The following is a 25,135-nucleotide window of genomic DNA, read 5'->3' as shown; positions in this document are numbered from 1 at the left end:
GAAGAGGATGGAGAAGGATGTGTGATACCGATTTCTTTATCCTCTCAACAGTTCTTTTTACATTGGCCAGTATCAGTTATCACTGACTGAGAGTAAACATCTTAGTTCTTGTGTGTTTTGCAAACGCTGACTACTAGGTTCAAACTGGTGTCCTCAACGAAGGTGAACTGGTGCGATGAACTTAAATTATAATGCGAAGTCATAACTCGCAGCAGCCATGAAGTGTGTCGTGGGAGGTGGTATGAGCATGTTACAGCGAGGCTGTAGAGGTCAGGTGAACAAGCTCCTCCACATCAGGTGCCCTATTACAGGGCTGTTTAGATGTATCTTGCACCTAGAATCGGATTCTGAGGAGGCCGTGGCAGAAATCTGGGCTAGATGAGGATGGGCCAGAGGCAAGGCGGATGAACTGAACTTTCTGAGGGGTGGAATGTCTGTGGTCCTCTTCTGAGGAGTTTGGCCACCAAAACAGATAGGAAAAGTGTAGTTTAGCAGGAGACAATCCACATAAGAGACAAAAAATACTTAGGCTCTAACTGCAGAAAAACTTTGATCGGAGTTCACACTGTGTTAGACATAATGAAATTGAATCACGTGGCATGAAGCCTGGATGCTTTTGGTTGATGTTTAGTTAAATATTGACTAGCTGTAGTACGTTTTTATATTTCCATTTTTTTGTTTGTTTCTCCCACCTTTTGCTGCTTTACTAGCAGTAGCCTTTTTTGCAGATCTGAATATACAAATTCTGCGTTAATTTATTTTGGGCATTTACTTACCAAGGCTTAGCAAGAATAACAGGCATTCTGTGCAATGGAACAAATAAAATAAATCCACAGAAGACAGAAAAGCTGTTGTTTTGAAATGTCATTAAATGGTGCCAGGCACCCTTAAGAAAAATCTTACAAAAATACATTTGAAACAAAATCTCATCTTCCATTAATACTTTGGAATGTGAAAGCACATCATGGCAGTTTTCTGCTTACACAAGGCTGAGTTTAGAGATGTACATTGATGTTAAATGCTTTTTGAGAAGATTGATCAGAAGAACCAGGTTTTGATGTTTAGAAGTTGTTCTTTCTAAGCTAATGGTGATCTAGTTATGAAGAATGTGGTTTGGCAATGCTGACAAAATCTCTATCTGTAAATAAGATGTTTAGATTAGCTGTGATTCATAGCACTTATCATGAATAATGACTGTGAAGAATCATACTGCTATTTTTTTATCTTCAGCTTCTGGATTACAGGAATACAGTACATCAGCATAAATAGTTAAAGAAACTTTTTAAAAGTGCATTTAATAAATAAATAAACTTAATTAATTAACAAACAAATAAAACATTGACTGAGCTTAGATTTCAGGCTGAAGTTAATTGCTTCATCTTCATTGAAGGCTTTGATCCATTTCTTCAATAGTAGACCTGGAAAACATTTGAACAGAAGCAATAGACTTGAGCACAGCTAGAACTGTGTTGAACTTAGGGAATATATTAGAAAGATGCACAATAACATTTTCCCCAGAGAATATAGTTGATGTGAAATAGAGCACAGTGAAATGCTAGAGTAATAGGTATTTCAGTTTACGCTTTTCTTCATGTAAAATTGTAAATCTGTTTTTTTAGCGTCAGAGTGAGAATTAACTAACAGGTTATCATTGAAGAGGGAAAATTGCTGATGTTTAGTGTCCCAGGAATCTCTGTTCCAGTGGATCCAGTGGCACAGCTGGAATTGTCAGTCTTTGTACCGGTTGCAGTCACAATCATGAACAAAAGCTCAGGGCAAGTGGGATCTTGTTTCTTCTCTGCAGCATCCCTGTCATCTAGCTCTGTGGTCAGGCTTGTTCACCTGATGTTTTAAGTGCAGATGAAGGTCCTAAAGTATATGTGAAAATCAACCCCTTGCTGCATAAATAATGACAGATATATTTTTTTCTAAAATATTCTTGAAAATTTTAAAATTAGTAATGTTTATGAAAATTGTGTTTTCTTTTGTCTAAAATATGGCTTTTAAATACTTTTATCTTGTAGCCATGCAAAAGTTCTGCTTTGCTTGGAATATATCTAAAGCTGGTTAAACCGCCAGTGTGATAATACAGTTCAGATATTTGGAAATAGTACTGCCACTTCATGGTTTTATTCTTGGAGGAAAAAGATAATGTCTTTTGGAACAAAGCAGCATTTAACACTACTCTAATTTTAACTAATTACAGAAGAGCATTCTTATGAAAATAATGTGCCTGTGTTTTAGATGCTTTGCATATTAGGAGATGATGAGGTTAAAGATGCTAATTTTCTGCTTTGATGCCAATTTTCTGCTTTAATACCACCTGGAGTTTTTGGAAGTCCATGCAAGTACCACGATGCTACTTTCTAATGAAACCAAATACTCATTTTCCATTATAAAATTATGTATGTTAGTATGTTTTGGTTTCTTTCCAGGAATTTCACATTAGCACTATTGTTGTAGTCTCTGACTTTCAGTGTAGGGTAGACTCATTTTTCCTGGTATAGTGTTACAGCCTTTTCCATCACAAGCTGCTTTGTTTTCTCTCATAGCATCAGCAGAAAAAGATGCAATCAAGAGTACCTACTCCAAAGTAATGGATGCATATGGGCTCTTGGGTGTACTAAGACTAAACCTTGGTGAGTAAACTATTTTAAATTTTATTTTTTAAATTGTGAAAGAAAATACTGGTGACCCTGTGAAACTGCACAGCACAGAATCTTCAGACAGGAACTCTGTGTTCCTGTATTATTTTTCATCTTTGTAGAGTAACTTGCAAGTTGGAGCACTGCCAGAAATGTGGGCATAGACGAAAAAATAACTTCCATTTTCACAATCCCTATTATTTTCAGCATAGTTTCTTCTATTTGTATTTCCTTACTTCCATAGAATTTGAGAATGGCTTCTTGGTGTTTTTTCTCTTTGCACTTATTTTGGCCAAATTGAGGTCAGGTCATGGGCATTTAAGAATATAAATGCATCAACATCACACTCCACTATGATTTACTCTGTTACCTGTGCATTTTTTGGTTTTACAGGAGACACATTGTTACATTATCTGGTTCTGGTAACTGGATGCATGTCTGTGGGAAAGATTCAAGATTCTGAAGTTTTTCGAGTTACTTCTACTGAGTTCATATCATTACGAACTGATCCAGCAGATGAAGATCGTATTTCAGAAGTGCGCAAAGTTTTGAACTCAGGAAACTTCTATTTTGCATGGTCTGCAACTGGTGTCAGTTTAGATCTTAGTCTCAATGCTCATCGCAGCATGCAAGAGCACACCACTGACAATAGGTTTTTCTGGTGAGTTCACTATGTGTTTTGTCAGACATGGTATAAAATATTTCACACCTGTACAAACTAATCTATGACAAGTTTTGATCCTTGTTTTTATCAGCCCTTAGATGTGTATCTTTGTCCCTCAGATGCTGATTAGCTACAGCTGCATTCTTATAACTCCAAGGATTATTTAATCTAAGGTTTACTTTATCTAAGGAAAAAAAATGATTGTAGTTATATAACATTTTCAGGACCACTTGGAGTTTCTTTATTGTAAGAAGCAGACTTTTACTGCTTATGATATACTTCGATCTGAACAGTCATCATAATGTTATATTTCAGCTTTTGTGTCTCTTAATTCTGCATAAAATATACAAAATTTTAAAAAGTAATTAGTGTAGTATTGAAGTTTTAAAGGAAATTTTAATCATCCGAGCAGTCTGGATTTTAAAACAGTGTGGTATTTATATATAGTTTTCAAATGGGTTCTCTAACATATCAAAAGACTTAAAGTTTTATTGCACAGATAATTATACTATCTCTTTACAAAATATTTTTGTATACAGATTTTCACACAGAGAATTTTTGATAAAAGAAATATTACTGTTTCTGCCAAAAGGCAGCATAGTTAATGTCCATGATGCATACTGTCATTTAGGAAGGGTGAACAAATCATGTTGTTTGCCTTTGTTAAAAGCCTAGTATTTGTCTCTGACCCTTGGGAAGGTTTTGAAGGCTTGAGATTACATTCTTTGAACAGGTGAAAAGCTACCAGTGACCCCGTCTGCTGTTCAATATGCAGGACATCAAAACAGCTCTGGGATACATGTCCATAGACTGTTTGCCACTATTTTGATCAGATGAGGAGTAAGCTCAGATTGCTATATAAGGCTAAGTATGTATATCAAGACAAAGAAGAAGCTCTGGTCTTCAGAGATGCTTCTATTTGTGACGTGGATTTAGAGGAGCTCTGGCTGAGAACTTAACTGTTTGCCTCTCTGCCTCTGGGAGGAGACTGGACTCCATTGGCTGATCTATTGCAAGGCTTAATGTGATGATGGCAGCTGATCCTATTCAGGTCAGCTGGGCCTTACATTTTGTCCCAAATCCTAAAACTTTAAGTTACCTGACTTTTGTTCAGAAAGGATCAGTCCTAACACATGGTAGATGGAGAATGTAGATGAAGTGTCAAGATGAGGACATGTAAACACTAAAAGTTAGTAACAGAAAGTATTCTCCTCGGGCATTTCATTAATCTTGCTTGGTCTTTTCCTGTAGAAAAGTTCCGTTCTCAAATTGCCCAGGGAAGAATACTGTTTGCTTTCTCAGTCTCAGATTGTAATGTACCTATGTACTTTTCTGTAAAATTAATGCATATTTGATCAAAAGGATTTGAAACTTCATTAGTGAATATATTTAAAGTAGATGAGTTGTTTGGTAAATTGCAGGTGTATTTTTTTTTATTTTTAAATCAGAAGTTTAGAGTGAAAAGGACGAGATCAAAATTAATACCTTCAACTTTTAGATTAAATATGCTATTTGCATTTATGATAGAATTCTATGGGCAGTGACAAAACCAGTGTCTTGCTAGAGTTTACTTTTCGTTGCTATACAGAAAACTTTACTTCCTTTTTAGATAAGTGAATGTTTTCATAGAAGATGAGAAGCCAAGCAAGAAATAGTGAGTTTAAAAAATATCACAAAACCCAAACTTTAATCGCTCACTTACTACAATGTTAATTGGTGCTACTTAATATACAGGTATATCCAGTTTGTGGATCTTTCTTTCATTTGAGCAGAGATGGGCATTAGGATAGTTTATATACATTATGTAATGTACCAGCACTTAACCATGAAACTGGTATTTAGAGAAATTTGAAAATCACTTGATTATACATGCATTCCTGAAAGCTTGACTGTGCAAGAGGAGTCACTGATACATTGTGGTGATGTATAATAAAATATATATATATATGTGTATGTGTTTTTGCAGTAACTTTTTTTCTAGTTTTATTTTTAGTTGGTATGTTGTCTAGCACAAAATGACCCCATAACTGGAATTCTGGCTTTATTTTCCTAGAGTGTGTAATCTTTGCTTCTCAAAGCAAGACTGAATGAAAAAATATAAACAAACTTGGAGTATTGCATTTTGCTGGGTAAAGAACAGGAGTCTATGTGATTTATTTTTTTAAGATCATTAAAATTCATGGCTGCACCCGTATTCTCACTGTGCAAACTATCCTATTTTATTGTAAACTATGCTATTTTAAATATGTGCAAATAAGTTTTGTCATAAAACACTGACATGCATATTTACCTTTTCTTATTTGTAGTAGCAGGTATAAGAAGTCAATAGCTATCTTGATAAGTTGAACTGTGCTTTATTTCCTTCAAGTAATCTTTTTTTTTTTTTTTTCCCCTGATAGGAACCAATCACTGCATTTACATCTGAAGCACTATGGCGTGAACTGTGATGACTGGTTATTACGTCTCATGTGTGGAGGAGTGGAGATAAGGACAATTTATGCAGCTCACAAGCAGGCAAAGGCTTGTCTTATTTCACGACTAAGCTGTGAACGAGCTGGGACCAGGTTTAATGTCCGGGGAACAAATGATGATGGTCATGTTGCAAATTTTGTTGAAACAGAGCAGGTATGTTACACCAGAGTTTGCATTGCTTAGCTAATAAACTTAATACGAACAAGAATATGAATTTTGTCCTGAATAATAGGTCATGGGTCATATCCATAACCAGCATATATTGAAATAGTTCCTTTGCTGCTAAATAAAGAATATAAGTGGGTTATATAATTTGATGATCTTGGTTTTCAGCTTTACTTAGGGTAAGGGCACAAATGGATCTGAGTTAATGATCGCTTAACAAGTTGGTATCTGGCAGCTGAATTGCTGCAGGTGACTGCTCTTACTTTTAGCATGAGCTGTAGGTGACTGCACACTCCTTTTAGCCTGAGCTGATTTAAGTAAAAGACCTTAGAAACATAAGCTAAAGAGATTTTGACTAATACATATTACCTTGCAGTTGGGGCAAGCTAAGAGCATTCCTATGGTTACATAGTATGGTTCAGCTGAAAGGTAGTTTTTAAAGCCACTGTAATTCCACTGCATTTGATAGTATATCCTTGCCCTTACTGTACAGAAATGCAAGAAGCTATTGATTGTTCTCTGTTGCCCTTTCTTTGTTTACTACTTACAATAACCTAGTTACCAAGATGTTGTTTCTGCAGCTATATTCTTGCAAGTAAGTATGGTTGGATGACTAACTGACTCTGTGCAAAGCCTGGTTGACTTCAGTAGGATTTTATCCAGGTAGGGGGCTGCTCGTGTACATTAAATTTCAGGAGTCTGGACTGCACACTGTTGTTATGGTTTCTCTATTCAAGTTTCCTGTCAGGCTAACGTTACTAGATGCCTGTGACGTATCATCCCCCTTAAAGTTTCTTTTTCTGTGTACCTAACAGGCAGCTGTATTTTGGATTCTGGTAAACAAAATCTGTGCATGTGTTCTGGGTAGGTTGCATTGTTATTTTCTGCGCATTGGTCCCTTTTGCGTACATCTCAGGCATAGGCCCTGTTAACTCCTTCACAGAATCAGCTCACTTTTCTTGTCTCCTTTGGTCTTCCGTTTCTCAAGCCATGTCACTAATTTCAACATTTTGGATAATCTCTGTTTATAGTTTAACTGTCCTGAGGCTTGTGATATAAGAAGTAGATGATCTATAGGAAGGTCTTGCCAGATTTTTTAAAAGTTATTCTTAGCACAGAAGCCATTCAGGCCCAGATAAAGCTTACAGTTTTTTCTTGGACCTCGTGAATCATGATTCCTTAGAGGAAGGAAAAAAAAAAGTGTAGGGAAGAGAACATGTATTTTAGCTTCTGCTGTGGAATATGGAATGTGTAAATATTACTGTATTTAATATGTGTTTAGCTAAGGTTAAAAAACCTAAAAACTCATTTAACTCTCTGATATTAAGAGTATGGGTTTTCTTTTTTCTTTTTCTTTTTTTTCTCTACAGGTGATATTTTTAGATGATTCTGTGTCATCTTTCATACAGATTCGAGGATCTGTTCCGTTATTTTGGGAACAGCCAGGCCTGCAGGTAAACAGGATATAGATGTAAAATATACAGATATTTATTATTTGTGGTTCTTAAATGTCTTGCCAGTAGCCTTTAGACTCTTCTCCACTGTAGCCTATCTGAATGAGATTGTCCTTTGGGAGCAAGTTGGTCCTGTAGTTAACTCACCAGGCCTGTTACTCTTGAATGCTATTTTGTCCAACAGCTAAATGTGCTCTTTGTCCATTACTTCTGGATGTTTTGTCTTAGAATTTCTAAGTTTTTTTGTTTATTCTAAATTGCTGCCTTAACTTAAGGGCACCCAAGGAGACTGGTTTCTTTTCAATTCTTGAGTATGAGTTTGTTTAGGAAGTCATTATGGATCTGTCAATAAGCAAAAGTAACTAATATAATTACCTCCCAGTTTTCTTGGAAGAGGGATTGTATCAGCATCTATTGCTATTCAGAAGTGTTTAAAAAATTCATGGCTTCACACTGACTTTAGGTTCTTTAAACTAGATATACGAGCATGTTGCAATAGAACCACCAAAGCTTTTCTATACCATTTACCAAAAACACAAAATGATTAGATGCATGACTAAATATTTTAAATCAAAAAAAAAATTCAGAAAAGGGAAGAGGAATTTAAGTAAAGCTGGTAAAAAGAGTGCACGTCATAAGAAGCAAAATAGGTTTGGGGAATTTCATTTAGGACATGAAATGAATTTTTAGGTCACTTTTGGGAGTAATAGAGATCTTTAAAGAGCAATTAGTCGAAGGAGTGAAGGCAAATAATTTAATGCGATCTTAATGTCATAGGTGGGATCTCATCGTGTCAGAATGTCAAGAGGTTTTGAGGCGAATGCACCGGCTTTTGACAGGTGAAGTGATGTCTTAATTTTTTTTAATGTACTACAAATCACTGATAAGTAATGTTTGTATAACAAGATATATTATTCCAAACAGGAGACTTTTCCTATATGAAAGTGTGATTCAGCATAGCAGAGCAGTTGCCCTGCTATGGGCAACTGGGCAGTTTTTGCAAAGTTCTACAGGATTGCTTGTGCTCGGGTGTTTTATTGAAAAGTTTGAAGAAAGCTTAAAATGCTTAGCTAAATTGAGAACAAAAATTGTAATATGTTTACATTGAATAATCTGTATTTGTCAACTGTCTAAAATTGAAATTTATATTTTGATTTGCCTGTGGTGATATATTTTAACTTCACAATCCTATGCATTTAACTAAATGTATTTTGTTAAGCAGCATTTTTGGTGCTGTTTTCCTAACTAAATAGCAGTCAACTGTTGCATGCTATTATTCAGTTATGTTGGTTTGTTTGGCATCACATAATAAAAGGCTTACTGCTGTTATTAGAGTACCTAGTATATTTCTTTAGTGTATCAGTCAGTTTTCCATGTGTTCATGTTAATTTTCTCTACGCCAGAATGAGTGTGGAATTTTTTCTTCTGTTAACAGGCATTTCAGAACACTTAAAAATTTATATGGCAAGCAAATTATTGTAAATTTACTTGGGGCAAAGGAAGGGGAGCACATGCTAAGCAAAGCTTTCCAGGTAATTATGACAATTCTCACACTATGCATACGTTTGGAATTTGCCTCTTTATTCTGAAGCTTTTATGTAGCCTTCAAAAATGAAACAGATATGCTATGCCATGAAGCAACTATTGCTTGCATTTTAAATTGTATTTATCATTAAGACACTGCTTAAGGTACAGCTTTTAAAAATTCATTTCATGTTATGTATTTACAATTGGTCTTTGATTATTTGATCTTGGTTAGTTTACTGAAAAATTTTAACAGCAACATAGGTACTGTTGAAAATTTTTCAATTATTTTCATGTTTCATACTTGTTATTGGCTTATTTATAAAGGAAATAGTGTTTTCTCTAACTTTGTGAATAGATAAATGATATATGTGCTATTTAGTACTTTGCTGTTTTTTTAAAATTTTTCCCTTGGAATTCCTGGATGTATTCCTTAGTATTAAAAAAAAAAAAAAAAAAAAAAAAAAATCCCTCAATTTACACTTAAAAGCTACTTCATGATCAAATTGAAATGCTTATTTAGATGCTGTTAACTGTAACTGGCTATTTTCATGAGTTCTTCCTAAGTAGATAAAAAAAAAAAAAAAAATAACTGCCCTATTGTAGTGAATGCATGCTGACAGTTTGAGAAGTTCCATTTGAAACAGGGGAACGTTTCAGTAGTCATATGTTATTTCCCTTTCCCTTTTTCCCTTTCCTGACATGATTGCTCCCAAATGTTTATTAATGACCAGTGCAACTCACAACTCTGCCAACAGAGACTGTGTGAGTGCTTCAGGACTTTTGGGGAATATTAGGGGAAGTTTTGCTCAAACCATCCTCTACGGCAAGCTAAGTAACTCGGCTTTATCTGTAGTAGTTTATGGCACTTTTACTCAGTCCTCATTGCTAGCAGGTGTGTCTAAGATGGTGCCAGCTAGTGAAACGGATCTTCAGCTTGCACAGCTCTTTGCAAAATGAGGCATTTTGACAATGGAAGAAGTCATCCTATAAATACTGTTTTGGTAGCCTTAGTATATGTAGTAGGAAAGAAATTATTTTGATTGTAGTAAGAAAAGAAAAGAAACAGGTAAAATATTAATCTGTTAAAATGATTTTTTTTGAACTGTAGTGATAAAAATGGTTTATTTTTTACATAAGAGAAAGCATATAATAATCAAGATCACTAATAAAATGGCTTTAAAAATATTTGTAACATCTTATTTAACTTATGCTACTCTAGATTGTTCATCTGTTGGTATATTTATACCTTTTCCTTCTCTTTTTATATTATCAGAGCCACTTGAAAGCATCTGAACATTCAGCTGATATCAAAATGGTGAATTTTGACTATCATCAAATGGTTAAAGGTGGAAAGGCAGAAAAATTACACAGCGTGCTTAAACCGCAAGTCCAGAAATTCCTAGAATGTGGATTTTTTTATTTTGATGGAAAGGAAGTTAAAAGGTTTGTTTGTATAACTTCTGTGACTTCCTCAAATTAAGTAATGATTCTGTGGTGTTTTTCACCCCTTAGTAAGAATATAAGGGGAAAAAAACCTCTTCCAATTATTTCTGTTAATATATTCTGTTATGATATGCAAGATGATGCTCAGAACTAAAATACGAATTACTTACCTTTTTACTTGTTAGGTACACCCACATGGGATAGAAGAATTAGTTATTTTCTCCCTCTTCTTGTGTAACATCATACATATTTTCCGTGGTGATGGAGCATACCAATATCTATTGTATTTTGTTGTATTGTAAATATTGACTTTCAGCACAGTCTGTTTTGCTAATTTTTTTGGCCTCTGGTTTCTCCATTTGACAGATACAGCTCTCTGAAAGTATGAATGATTCTCGATAGTGGTTTGTGTTAAAATCAACAGTAATGAGTAGTAATACCTTAGTAGTGTAAGATTTTTGTCAAATGTAGATGATTTCCAGAGTCTTTAAAGTAAAGATTATTTTTTGTCATTTTTGAGAACTAGTATTAGACAGGGAATCACTTTCTTGGGACGTATATGCAAAAAATATATGTGAAATGTCCTGGTGCAAAAATAAATAGCTGTTCAGTAGCCTTGTAGACAAAAGTTACTTCTTAATTTTGATCAGCATTCTGTATTTTCTATAATTCACATAAAAAGTATTGCCAAAGTAACTACTTACTCTGATAGTGGTGGAAGACAAGACAAATGCAGTTGAAAGAGATACATTTTAGCAGCTGATATATGCCTTAAGTCACACAATTCTAGTTGTACAAAAATACTTTTAGTTCTAACTTTTATTAAAGAAGAAAATTTTTGTGTGTTACATCCAGAAGTATTGAGGCTAGAGATGAACGTTAACCAGTGCTGTTGCAATTGTAAATTAACTTGATACCAGAATTTTGAGGCTCTGTTACTGTTGTCATAGCTGGGAGGCATGTTTTGTAATCTGCTGTGTATTGCCTGGTCCTACTTTATTGTACTTTCATCCTCATTTTCCCCATGCCTCTTTCAAGAGCAAATGTTAGGTTCATCTCACCAGGGAGAGGGAAGCAAAGCTGGCAATAGGCAACATTCCTGTTTTGCGTTCTCCCTCCTTTTAACTAATGCCAGAGCAAAGGTGCTGAGCAAGGGGATTGTGCCAGGGCCTGGCTTCATCTCCTGGTGGAGCGAGAGAGGAGAAGAGGGCTCCAGTGCCACTCTGTGCACTGGCCATGGGCTTAAATCCCCCAGGGGCAGGCCTTAGCTAGACCTGAGTAAGGGTGGATGTGGTGGGAGGGTAGTTAAGAGATGCAGATTTCCACCTTCGTCTCAAAAACCTCACTGACCTTTCTGTAAGAGCTTTAGAAGTGTTTTGGCACTTTGTGATTGGAGTATAGCTTTTGGTCTTAACAGAGATTCAAATAATATCATCACTTGTCTAAAAGACTGGTAACAGGTAAGACTGACAAGTCAAATAGGCTATGACTTGTGATGGCTTTAGGAATTGCATTAATAAAAGGTCTAGTGACGATTCTTATAAGTTCGCAGTGCTTCTCTTTTGAAGAATGTAAATTTTTCTTCTGATATGGATAGCAAGTTGCTTTATATTTCAAATGAAATACAGAGATAGTATTGAAGGAAGATTCTTCAAAATCACCTTGGCAAACATTGTTCAAAACCTCCCACATTTTTTTGATTAAACCTCCAAGCAGTGTAGATATGAGGAAACCCTGCTTACTTAACTGGGCAAAGCGTGTAGTGGGAATGATGAAAAACAGAAAAGCTGTGAATCACTGAAAGAGCCCTCAAAGGTTTATCTTCGTGGCTAGGCAAGGAGAACATGAGAATTGCTTAATATGATTACTGTGACAACTTTTTAACATGAATTAATGGGCTTCTGGCAAACAAAGGGGAGCAGTTAAGAGTGCCTGAGCATCTTTCAAACTGGGAGAGGCAGGCTTATTTTTTGTTTTTATTTGGGGATGAAAGAGAAAGTAATGAGGAGTTGAAATTGGCTTTAATTTTATCACAAATTCTTGTTACTTTTATTTTAGCTAAACAAATCAAAGAACTGTCCTAATAATTTTTTTTTTCATTTTTGTTCTAAGAGTAAGTGCCTCTGAAATTCTTGGAAGATGTGTTAGTTGGATTGTTTGGAAAGAATTCTTAATCCTGCGTAGTACTTTCATCTAGCAAAGTCAGAAAATGAGGAAAAACTGAAGAGAGACTGGCTTTATTGCAGAAAATAAAGTAGTTTTGTATAGTGAACACTGCTAAATTCACTGCTGCTTCTGAAGCTAACCCTCCATTGCTGATGCATTTATAAACATACTTATGATGACAATATCCTGATTTACTATTTTGGTTCAGATCTTGATGTCCCTGCCTTTGATGATGATATGCGTGCTGAATGAGTTATTTCATTTTTTTTTCTCTCTCTCTCTTGTTGTACTTGGCACAGATCTCAAAGTGGTACTGTCAGAACAAATTGCTTGGATTGTCTGGATAGAACAAACAGCGTGCAGGCTTTCTTTGGCTTAGAGGTAGGAAAAATAACATGGATTTCCAGACAGAGAATCTGGACTGTTCCTGATATTTCTGTAAGAGTTATATTGTAAAATTAGCATTATCTTCCATATGAGAGATGAATTCAAGTGCATTGTAGATGGCAGTGTGATTTATAGAGTGACACTGTCATTCAGTGGGTGACCAAATCTTGGTAGTTTGGAGAAGCTATGTAGTAATTACAGTTACACAGTAGTCATGTAACATTAAAAATGCTTCATCCTTTCTTAGATGTCAGTTTCTTCTGTCTGTGAGGTTCAGGTTTGCAAATCCAGAGGAGGTAGTAGTGTTGTTGTCCTTCACAAAAACACTTGAGGCCCTTGACAATAACCCCTTTAGAAGAAGTTCCTCAGAACATAGTGGGATTACTGTTCTCAGTATCTGCCGGTGCTGTCTGTTTTTTCACGGCGTTATGCTGTGAGTTCTTGGTAAGAGAATTTGTGGTTGAGGCTTTGGTCAAACTCAAATTCTGTACTTGGAAATTAACTGTGCAGTTCAGTCCTTCTGTGGGGTTGTTCTTCAGTGTATTGGCTTGCATTTGAAACAAAGCTTCTAGCCTACAGGCTTATAAAGCAGAGGTTGAATGTGTGAACCTGATTGGAGTTGATAGAGTAACATGGTACGGATTTTTCAGGCAAACAGAAAGAAGAGCACTCAAATTTTTGACAGCTGCACTCGTCTTAATAAATCTTGACTCCTGAAGATAAAATCTGTAAAATGTTTAAAAACGCAGTATTGAGTGCTGTAAAATTAAGCTAAGTAAAAGAATTGTCCTGTAATTCTGAATTTTATTTAAATTAAAACTCTCCTCTCAACATCTATGGGAAGAATTTCTGATAGAACTGCAAAATCCTTGGGCTATAGAACAAGCATATTTCTAACTCTGGAATGTGTAGTGCTTTGCTACTGCATTTACCTATTGAAAACTGTTGCCAATTCAATGGTGTGTTAGTGAAATGAAATGCTGAGCTGTTTACCCTTATGTTATATATTATATTAAATTGTCATATATTATATTATCAATTATGTTATATATTAAATAGTGTAAATTTTTTTCTCTTAGTATTCAACATCAATACATGTAAGAGCAGATACAAACACAGTTTGAGAGATGTAAAGCTCTTTTTCAGTATTTCAGCTCTATCTGTCCTGCAAAGGATCGCACCTTTTAATTCCTAAAATTAAGAAAAAGAGCTCATGTCTCCTAGTATATGCTAATTATATACTTTTTTTGTGGGATTTAGAATTTTTATTCTTTTCTTTCTTTCACTGTCCATGGAAAAGAGTAGCTGAAAGTTTTGAAAATCCCACAACATCGTATTACACTATGTGACTCATATATCTGTCCATCTTTATTGACTTTGCCATAGGAAAGATAGATGATAACCTTAAAGTCATTCCTGATGCTAAATGTGTTTACCAGAGTTTAACAGTTTGTTATACAGGCACAAAGACAAATCTTTGTACGTACTTAACTCAAATGGCAAATTTAGCTTTACAGGTCGAAATTTTGCTTTCTCCTGCATTTTTAGAATAGGCTTAAAGACGCAAATTTCTTTTAGAGTGGATGTGTCAAACTCTTCATTGGTGAGAGCAAAATTTGGATTTCAGCTAAAATGAGAGCTAGAAATGCAAAACTCATTAATAAGAAAAATTTTAAGTCCTCATCAGCTGCTTGTTTACTTTTAAAATTGTATTTAAATGAGACATAATAAGTTCTTAGTCTTTTTGTTTTTTAAATATGACAGATGCTCTTTTGACATACCAAGTATTGAGCTGTGGATGATGAGCTAGAAATGAAGAAACCTATTTGTGAAGCTTCTTTTTTTTATTTCTACTTAATTTCATCTGCATGTTTCCTTTTTTATCAATTCCTACCTAACCTTCAGAATTTTGTCTTTACCTGCCTTAATCATTTTAGGCTCATTCTTCTTACCATTGAGCAGGAGGTTTTAAAGATTATTAAAAATACTTGAAAATAACTTTATTTTTAATTTTTAGTGTTTACTTTCTGTATTGTGTCTGTAGCCACAAATCATAGAAATTTACTTGAAGGTTTTTAAAAAATTATTATTTCATAAACTAGGATTTTAAGAAAAGAGTAATATTGCATATCTACACCCATGACCATAATGCTGCATTTAAACATGTAGAATGCATTGTGGAGAACCTATTTGGCTAATACTGATCGCAAGGGTAAAGATTGCAGTCTGTCAGAAAAAATTTAAGTGCAAGTATAGAATGAATGACAAAAGCCATTGCTGTTTCTGTCATTATCACAGAGCTCTGTTTCTCTTGCATTTTGAAAATAGAGATTAATGTTTGATATTATGCTTTTTTTTTGGAAAGAGCATGAACTATTGTAATTCTAAATTAAGTGGGAAGACTTGAGAACCAAAAATAACTTACATTGTAACTATAGAAGTTTTAGATAAAAATATTCACAGATCAGTTATGTAATTATTTCCTTGTATTGCTGTCTGTCTTCTAAAAGATGATGATGCTGGTGCTAAAATCGTATGTATGATGCAGCTTTATAAGCATGACATGGTGTCAATTTCTTCAGATTTATATATATAAACCAATGTTTGTGTGTGTATTTGCTGCGAAAAATGTGATGTACTGTTAATAAATATGTTTAAAGATTTTTTTATTTTGCAAATGTTGCCTTCATCTATTGCAGATGCTGACAAAGCAGTTGGAAGTATTAGGATTAGCTGAGAAGCCTCAGTTGGTTACTCGCTTTCAGGAAGTTTTCCGATCCATGTGGTCTGTTAATGGTGATTCTGTCAGTAAAATATATGCTGGAACTGGAGCCCTTGAAGGAAAAGCGAAGGTAATGTACATTTTAATAAAAGTTTTAGGCATATTCAGTTGGGTTTTTTGCCATGAGTAAAATAATTAAAAGATCTTTTTTAAATTTTGCTTGCGGTGTAACTCTGAAAAGACAAAATACATTTAATGTGAAAATGTTCATTATGTTGATAATCAGATAATGTTTCAGTACATATTTTTTTTTAACTGTGCTCATGCTCATGAGCACATCCCCTAGATAGGGAAGCCCTTCCTATAGGAAAGGATGAGGCTCAAAACACTGAGGTCTTCGCATCACAGCTCTTAAAAACGTATATTCAAATCAACTTTATTTTACTTGAATATTTTCAGTTTCCTGTCTATACTTTTGCCTTCTATTTCGGTTTCACTTAGTATATCTCCTTTCTTTTAAAATATACTTCTCTGGACTTTATTGTTCCTGTTTTTAGTATTTATTAACTGTTAATTTTAACAGGTCATAGTTTGGTGATTTCTAATTTAGCTCCTCCAACTATTTCTTTCTAGTTTTACAATTATTGGGGGGGACAAATTGCATTTTTTCCTTCCTCTGTAGTGCTATGATAACAAATAATTCTGTACTACATTTGCAAAGTAATGCTGTGTTTCTCTTCAGCTTTTCCTTCTCAGTGCCTGAGTAGTTCAGATTTTCTAATATTGTCTTTATTTTTCTTTTAACAATGTTGGGGGGTTTTCCCATAATTCTCCTTCTTATCAAGTAATATCTGTCAAGAAAGACAGATGTTGAACTGTAGCAATTTTTGCCCTTACTTCCATCAAGAATTTCTTTTCATACAATTCCGTATCTTCAAGAATACTGTCTTTCATTCCCTGATCTCCATTCTTTTAATTTGGTTATATAGTATTTAGTTATAGTTGACTATTTTTTTCCATCATTTATGTAAACCATAATATCAAGATCTTTCTCTGCATATGTAGGAGGCATCACAGTAAGCTACATAAAAAGAAAACAAGTAAATGGACTTGTTGCTTATTCTGCCCTTGATTGGTGCATACAAGACCCTATCATCTGGGAGTTGCTTGTGTAGAGTGGAATTTAGCTAAAGACATTTAGTTTTATTTTCTTATAAAAATGTCACCCAGACCCTTGGGAAAGTTACAGTAAGTATTTTGTGGGGCATTTCCCCTTCTCCTAACTTTTTTTCTTTTAATCTTACTGGTTTCTTTTCCGAAATTAATACTTCCTTGTCATCCGTTTGACTATTTAAATTTTTTCTTTGTAAAATATGTTTAGTATATTTACACTTACATTTTAATGTGTGAAATACACAGCATATTTACGTGCTGTTCTTTTGTAATGATCCAGAGTAGTCTGTCCTTGTCCATAATATTCCTTATAAAACTGTTAATGAGTTCCGAGTCCCACTTTTCAAATATAGCATTGCTGGTAAAGATCAATCTATTCCAAAAGGATCTTTGGTACTTGCAAAGCCATATAATGAGTGCTGTTTTTCAGTGAAACTTGTACAGGTCCACTACTCAGTATCTGCATCAAGACTATGCTAATATATTTTAAAGTGTGGTTTTTAAGTGGTTGTTTTCATCTTCCAAATAGGAAGTTCAGTATTTGAAATTCTTCCAATTCTTGCTTGTCAGTTTGATTTTTGAAGCAAGAGTACTTGGAAGTAAAAATATCGAAATTTAGGATATGAGAGAAAAATAATTTTAAATGTATTAATATACATTTCTATGTTGAAAAACAGTCCATTTTTAAGAATTACAATACTCATTACATCTAACTCCTTAACTGCTCTTTCTTCTGCTTTCTCTGGGTTCCTTTCAATAAATTGCCTGATATGTGAATGGTGAGTTTGTTTTTTGGATCATGTCATAAATTGTATATTGTCTGATAGAAAGGAAGCAGCATCCTATTGAAATTCTGTTGTAATGGTATGTTCCCCAGCACTTCATCCACACTGTCTTCCAAAAATCATGCTGCCAGTTGTCTACTACTAATACTTGACAAAGGAGTAGTTTTTTGTTATTTAGTATGCTTCATGGAACTAAATGTTGGGGGGGGGGGTTAAGGTTTTTTCTTCTTTTTGCTATGCATTTAAGAGACCTTTATGAATAATTCAAGCTGTAAACTTAGAGTATTTTCTAAAATAATATGATACGATGCAGCATCCCTGATGGAGTGTGGTCTATGTTTCATGTATGTGCAGATATTAATAGCATGTGTTTACACACCGCTTACAGGCAGAATATGCTTATGTATGCACCATAAGACACAATGACCCATGCGATCAGTAAAATGTCTTTGTGCCTCTGAAATCATGGTCTGTGCTACTTACGCAGGTTAACACTGCTGCTTTATGAACCGTGTGTGAGACTGCATGACATGTTCATTACGTTATCCCGTAGGGGTCTGATGCCCAGAGAGTATCTAGTAGCAGTACATCTTGTGGAGATTCCTTTTTAGTTCAGGTAGTAGGACAGTATTCTTTCAGAGCACTAGTTCATTGTGCCACTCTTGTGCAGTATGTGCAATGACAGTGATATTTGTATGTATGTAGTCCTGGATCAGTGTATATGTTCCTTCTGCGATACTGCATGAGACTTGCATGTTATTTTCAAAAGTTACTGGGACATCTCTTTCTAAATGTGGATTTTTCAGAATATGAATTCTGAACAGATATGTTCATATGTGCATATACATATTTATGTATCATGACATTGGACTTAAGTGCTTGTTCATCTCTCACTATTTGGGGGAAGACTCAATCTCGTATCATGGTCTAAACATGGCACAATATGAATTTAATTTTTGAACTCCAAAGATTTAGAGAAAAAAAAACTTGTTCCCCTCCCAACAGTACTTTTTAAAAATTTAAATAATTTAAACTGGAGTAATTTGGTCTCTAAATGTGCCTTGAAGGCATTACTGCGTTGTTTAGCATATGAGAAAAAAAGTATATTTAGTACAGTAAGCTCAGCAGACTTTTAGATAACACTTAAGGAAGGAAATTGCTATAGGTTTTAGAAGTTTTAGAATTATTAATGCAATTTACAGATATGTTAATGAATATTGCCATTGTTTGTGAGTGATGTCCAACATAAAATATTTTATACGTATTCCTCCCTAACAGGCTGGAAAGCTGAAGGATGGTGCTCGTTCTGTGACCAGAACGATTCAAAATAACTTTTTTGATAGCTCCAAGCAGGAGGCCATTGATGTTTTGTTATTGGGAAATACCCTAAATAGTGATTTAGCAGATAAAGCACGGGCTCTGTTAACCACCAGCAGTTTACGCGGTATGTGTCTTTCAGGATTTTAATCTGTCTGATAACTATTTGGTGTAAGAAAGTTGTATGGGCTCTGTTTTCAAAGTAATGCTGGAAAGTATAAATGCTATTTTATATAGTCTGTTGGCTTATTAAAAGAAAAAGGTTACTTCTGCTTTACTAATATTGCTAAGCTAACCTACAGTAGTTTCTTTGATATTTATATTTTGGTAATGTCTGATGGTATAATAGGTATGGAGTATATTTGTCAACTTTACAGGAGGTAGTTATTAGGCATGTTTTGTTGAGTTTTTCCATCCATTTGTAGGAAGTGTTAATCATGACAATTACATGATAAATTTGGGGGGAAAAATGTCATGGCATTATGCTTTTTGGATTGCTTGCTAGATGTCTTCCTTAATTTCATCTGTCATGTTGGTGAAGATAATTCTCACTGCATTGTTAAAGTAGATGCAAAACACCTTTTTATTTTTTTCCTCAAGCTTGACATAAAAAAGCTAGTATTTATCCTGATTTTGGTTTCTAAAGTACTGAGGAACATGAGGGGCTTTGATGATGGAAGAAAATTTAAGATAACTAGAGCTGCCAGAAAATTCCTAATGAGTGGTTTTCCATCACAGGATTCCTTTTGTGAAAAGGAAACTTTCCAAGGAGTGTATGCACCAGTTTAAATCACTGAAGTTTGTCAGACTGTGGGTGAAAATTTATGTCAAAATCAGCGAGAGATTTCACTAAGAATGTTTGTAAGATTTGGGCAGTTCAGTTATATGAATAAAGTTCACCTAATCAATGAATAAGCCAGGTGTTTGACTCTGTACTCACCTGGGATATAACAGATATGGCAATTCCTGGGCAAAGAAGGAACTTAAATTTGAGCCTTCTCTCCAAGATCCATGTCATAGTGTCCTAAATTCTGGGTTATTGCTAATTTGGGAATGAAAGATGTTTTAAACCTTTCTTCTTCTTACCCTCTGATATTTTTCAACCCAGAATAGGAAAAATATGTTAAAACGTCAGTGCAAACCTGGCACAGGAAAAAAAAATCTTGCCTGATTCTGGCCTTCATCTTATGGTTATTTATTTATTATGTGGAGCCCCAAAGCTTTTCCTCTTATTTTCTTACAACAAGATTTCAGGTTATTGTAACTTTTCTTGCTTCTGAAGCCTGTTATATCATCCTTACCTCAGAATTAGTTAAGTCCTTCTTATTTCTTCTCACTTTTTCTGTGAATGCAAGTTGTCCTTTCAATATTTGCAGCTCCTGTCAGCTGAGGAACAGTAGTCTCTCTTCTCTGGATGTGATATTTTTGCACTGTTCACTGTTGTGAATAATTAGATACACTTAGTCTCTTCATGTGAAATTCCATTATTAAAAAAGTGAGAAAGGAGAGTATTTAATGACTTGTGGAGCTTTTTAGGTCTTGCAGCATAAGAGGTGCTTTAACTGATTCAAACAATTATGCATAATAAGTTATGTATGTAAGAGCATATATCTTCTCATAGTACTAAAGTTTTTTTTTAAAAAAACTGCTTATTTGACTAATTTCTTCTTGTTTCCTTCTTACTGCATCCGTAGTTTCAGAGCAGTCATTACAATCAGGTATAGTATAGTAAATTGAGCTGTAAATATCTGAGCAGCTATTGTTCTCTGTTTTTTTCTTATGTCCTTGTTTGCATATGTTTGGTGCTGGGCTTACATTTTCCTAGTATTATTTGGACCTTGTACTCCTTTGCCATAAAATTCTTTAATACAAGAAAAACTGTGAAAAAGTGGAAAATGTTGGAATTATGCTGGTGTGTGAATTATGAAAAGAGATAACAAATACTTTGGTTTTTATTTTTGCAAATATTCTTACTGCAGAGGAATTTACTTTTTTATCTTTTTGGGGAGCTGGTTTTGGATTTTGTAATTTAATCTAATTTGCCTTTATAAGGATCTGACTGCTTATGTTCTTGCATAAAATTGCCTTAATTCACATCTCCCAGTGAAGGCTCATGTTGTAATGATCTGAAATAATGTGCTGACACTTAGTTTTTGTGGAGCAAAAGTACAGTCAAAACCACTGAGATACAGTTATTGTTGCATGCGCCACAAAAAGGAAAGTATTAGCCAAAGAATTTATTTAGGACAGCTCTCAGTGAGGAGGGGGCCTGAAGAGGGAACTTGATAGTTAAATCCTAATCTTGTACTTTGAGGCACTGTGATAGTATCTTGTCTCACGCCTATGATGTTGGACTTAAAACGTGAGAGGTTGGCTTCTAGGGATGCAGCGGTATTGTGAACGTGAAGAAGCAGTGATACGTAATAAAAGTGTGTAGGGATGGGCTACACTGAAGAAAAGGACATGAAAAATCTGTTCATTTTAAGTAACTTTTGAAAACTTAGTTAATACCACTGTAAGTTAGCAGCATAATGCCTTAGAACTTTTCTGAGTGGAATTTCTCCTTTTTATTATAACTTAAGCTGTTTACATGAGGTTTCACCTTTGGGGAATATATGATGTATACATATTACATGTGTTTACAGAGAATCTAGGAGTACTTATCAGTACTTACTGTCTTAACTGGGGTTTGTACTGCTACCTTTTTTAAGTAGCAGTTTCAGTTAAATCAGATCACACACATAGTTTCTGAGTGAAGTGGAAAAGTCTATGCCTAAAACCTGGGAGAATGGAGGGAAAGGAGGAAGGAAAGAAAAAAGGAAGCTGTTAATTGTTTAGACAATTCTGCCACGTTAGGGGAATTGCTAAGTTCTGCACAGTATCTCCTTAACTTATATGTTTGGGTAATAGGCATTAACCTTAGGTACTGAAGTTAAAAAGGGGAAGATCCTTGGGAAAAAACGCTTAAGAATTTGTGGCAGACTAGATGTTGTTCGAATACATCTGATGCATTTGAAGTTTTTTTTTTTCTTGTGAAAGCAATTCTACTGTAGTCCATTTCCATGTTGAGATGTTCTTCCCTTTAAGTTCCTCTCAGCTTTGCATTTTTTATTAGTATTTATTAGTATTGTAGCTACTGAACTCTTACTGAGTTCTTAATGAAATCTGGAAGAGTTGCAGGTAATAGAGAGTTGGAATTAACTGATTCTTGGGCAGTGTTTAAAAGCTGTTTATTGAATTAAATGGTGTTACCCTCTAGACTATACCAGTCATAAATGTCAACTATTTTTAACTTACTGATGTAATATTTCACTGTAAGTTTCGTCTGAATACTAAACGCATGTATTGAAAAATACCTACAGTAATTTGGACTGTGTAGCAAAATAGTTCAGTTCAAATTCAGTTTCACAGAATATGCATAAAGGATTTAAATTATTATTTCTTTTGTAGAAATAATTTCCAGATGTCTGCACAATGTGAACAGCAGTTAAAATATTTTTTACTGCAAAATGATGTAAAAGGCAATGTATTGGCTTTGTAGCGTAGACACAATTTTGTTGAAAAGATTAAAAGCTAGAAATATGTACGAAAATAATATAGATGTGAAAATAGGGAGCTGTGAAGAAAAATGGTTCATGGGTTTTTTTGGAAAACAGATGAAAATTTCATCTCTTGTTTTCTCTTTTTGTTTATTCTAATACAGAAAAGATTATTATGAAATTTAGAAAGCTGTAGTTAAAACCTGTCCATTTCATGTATGCAACAGTCGCACTTTGCTTCCAAGTTACATCTTATTCTGATAAGAAAATATTCCCTTTAGGTGTTTGTTCCAGTGTCAGGAGTTAAATAGGGAATAGTTAAATTTGCAGCATTTCTTAGAAACTGCTTATAATCAGGTATGACTTATTTGCAGCAACTACTTAAGATCAGGGCAGTGGGCAGAAACTGAAGCACAGGCAGTTCCACCTGACCGTGAGGGGGAATTTCTTCACTGTGAGAGTGACAGAGCCCTGGCACAGGTTGCCCAAAGAGGTTGTGGAGTCTCCTTCTCTGAAGATATTCAAGGCCCGCCTGGATGTAACCCTGTCTAACATGCTCTAGGTGACCCTGCTGAGCAGGGGGGTTGGACTAGATGATCTCCAGAGGTCCCTTCCAACCTTACCAATTCTATGATTCTGTGATTAGGTTGAAAATTAGTAATGAAAGGAGAAAAAATAAAAAAAAAAGCAGGGCTGAAGTGGAGAGACGTCTGAACTCTGCTTTTAAACTCTTTCAGAATAGTACAGAGTCTCATCTGGAAGGTCTTCACAGCATGTCCCTGATACTTTATTGGATTCTTCAGGTTCAACTCATCCTTTGGATGATTTGGGTACTTCTGTGGATTCTGGCTATGTTTCTTGGATTGATTTTTCTTCAGTGGTCAGGTTCTTTGGGTAGTTTCTTCCATAGCCCTTGGAGGCTTTTCTAGTGTTCGATGGGCTTTTTGACTTGACTGGCCCATAGCGTGTGGATGTGTCCAGTTGACTGATCTGGCTCTTCCTTCAGGACGTAACATTTTCTTTAGACTTCTCCCTGTTTTCTTTGCTTCATTTGCCTAGATTCTGGTAAGAAGATTAATGGTATGCTTGCAAGCACCGTCTGCTTTCCCCAAGGAAACACCAGTCAATTACATTGTCTTTTATATGTGATTAGCCCGTATACGTATATATCATTTGTTCAGCAGTAAACAAGTTCACAAACATGTCATACATTATTTTCTTCTTGTTTTACATGTTGACAGTTTGTTTCCAGTTCACTTTCTAACCATGAGGGCTAGAGAATTCCTGCTTTTTGTTTTATTTTATTTAGGTAGCCAGACTTCTGGACCAAATTGAAAGGTGGCAAATTTAAAAAGAATGAATAAAAGACAACAAAAAAACCAGCTCACTAATCTTCCTATTTTGGAGCTTTGAATGAAAATATTATGCCCTGTAGCTGATCATATGGCAAGGTAGCACAAAATGAAGGGAAAAATTCTATCTAATATTTTTATATAATCTTTACAGCATGCTTAGCATGACTGAGAGAGTCTTCTAAATAGATAAGTTAATGTTACTTGGGTAAAGTATAATGCAAACAACACTGTTAACCTGATGCGTTTTTTCCGCTGAGATAGAAGAAAAACAGCAGTGTAATTTGAAAAATATTTAGGTCTGTTCATTTGCATCAGGAAACTTATCTATATGTGTAATTATATTATGCAGCTGATACATGAATGGTCTCTTTCCATATATGCAACTCTAAGCATTGAATAACATTTCTTTTTGTTCTCACAGTGCCCCTTACAGATAGGTCATTACTCTTTCCCCATCTGGCAGATGCAGGCAGGACACAGAAAAACCTGTGTAACAGAGAAATGAGTCTAATTGTTTTGAATCGTTCCTTACTTTCCCAACTCAAGCATAACTTTAGAAATTCAACTGACCTAAAAAATAATCCAGATTTCAGGTTTAAGATGAGCATACTCTAATATAATAAAATAATTTACCTGACCTATTTTAGCAGATGTATTTAGACCAGTCATTTTTACAGTTTTAGAGATCAACACATCCATGTGTCTTGGATTTTTTTGTTTTTATTTTATTTTTTTCAGAAATAGAGAAACACATACGGAGTGAAAGAGTGACAGATATTTATAAGCATACAGCAATTAAGTTTTTATATGTGTTACTTTGTATGAATTACTAAAATCTTTCAATCAGTCCATATCCTTCTTACAAAAATAATATATCTGCTTTCCTTTGTGGAATGCTTTGCTCATTTATTCATCTTGCTTTCACGATTTAACTTTATGTCTGTGCATGGATTTGTTGCCTTTTGTTTAAGGGCAAAATCTCATTGCCAAGTTCTCAAAAAAGTATTTTGTATAAAAACTATGTCTTTTAAAATGTTTTTGCAGCATCTGTAAAAGTGCTAAAGAGTATGTGTGAAAACTTCTATAAGTATGCAAAACCAAAAAAGATTAGAGTCTGCGTTGGGACATGGAACGTCAATGGGGGGAAGCAGTTTCGAAGCATTGCTTTTAAAAATCAGACCCTCACTGACTGGCTTCTAGATGCACCAAAGTTAGCTGGTATTCACGAATTCCAAGGTAGGAATTTCTATTAATTTTTGCTTTATGAACGTTAAAATAGATACCTGAGGTCTTGATTTTTAAGACAAATATAAGCAACAAA

At 34.7% G+C, this 25,135-nt stretch overlaps 1 protein-coding gene across 8 annotated transcripts in view; it reads left to right on the top strand.

Moving 5' to 3' along the window:
- SYNJ1 (synaptojanin 1) overlaps positions 1-25,135 on the top strand; it is a 67,170-nt gene that overhangs the window by 10,245 nt on the left and 31,790 nt on the right. For all 8 annotated transcript variants that reach the window (XM_062598388.1, XM_062598415.1, XM_062598407.1 and 5 more), the window contains exons 3-13: positions 2,553-2,639; positions 3,039-3,306; positions 5,709-5,934; positions 7,317-7,400; positions 8,178-8,239; positions 8,836-8,932; positions 10,201-10,370; positions 12,836-12,917; positions 15,623-15,775; positions 18,882-19,047; positions 24,859-25,050. In XM_062598388.1, the coding sequence (XP_062454372.1) occupies positions 2,553-2,639; positions 3,039-3,306; positions 5,709-5,934; positions 7,317-7,400; positions 8,178-8,239; positions 8,836-8,932; positions 10,201-10,370; positions 12,836-12,917; positions 15,623-15,775; positions 18,882-19,047; positions 24,859-25,050 (1,587 nt within the window). The remainder of the gene's footprint in view (positions 1-2,552; positions 2,640-3,038; positions 3,307-5,708; positions 5,935-7,316; positions 7,401-8,177; positions 8,240-8,835; positions 8,933-10,200; positions 10,371-12,835; positions 12,918-15,622; positions 15,776-18,881; positions 19,048-24,858; positions 25,051-25,135) is intronic.

The sequence above is a fragment of the Rhea pennata genome, chromosome 1 (genome assembly GCF_028389875.1).
Source record: "Rhea pennata isolate bPtePen1 chromosome 1, bPtePen1.pri, whole genome shotgun sequence".
In the NCBI taxonomy this organism is placed as follows: domain Eukaryota; kingdom Metazoa; phylum Chordata; class Aves; order Rheiformes; family Rheidae; genus Rhea; species Rhea pennata.
The sequence above is the reverse complement of the archived record's forward strand: the minus strand, read 5'-3'. Positions and strand labels throughout refer to the sequence as shown.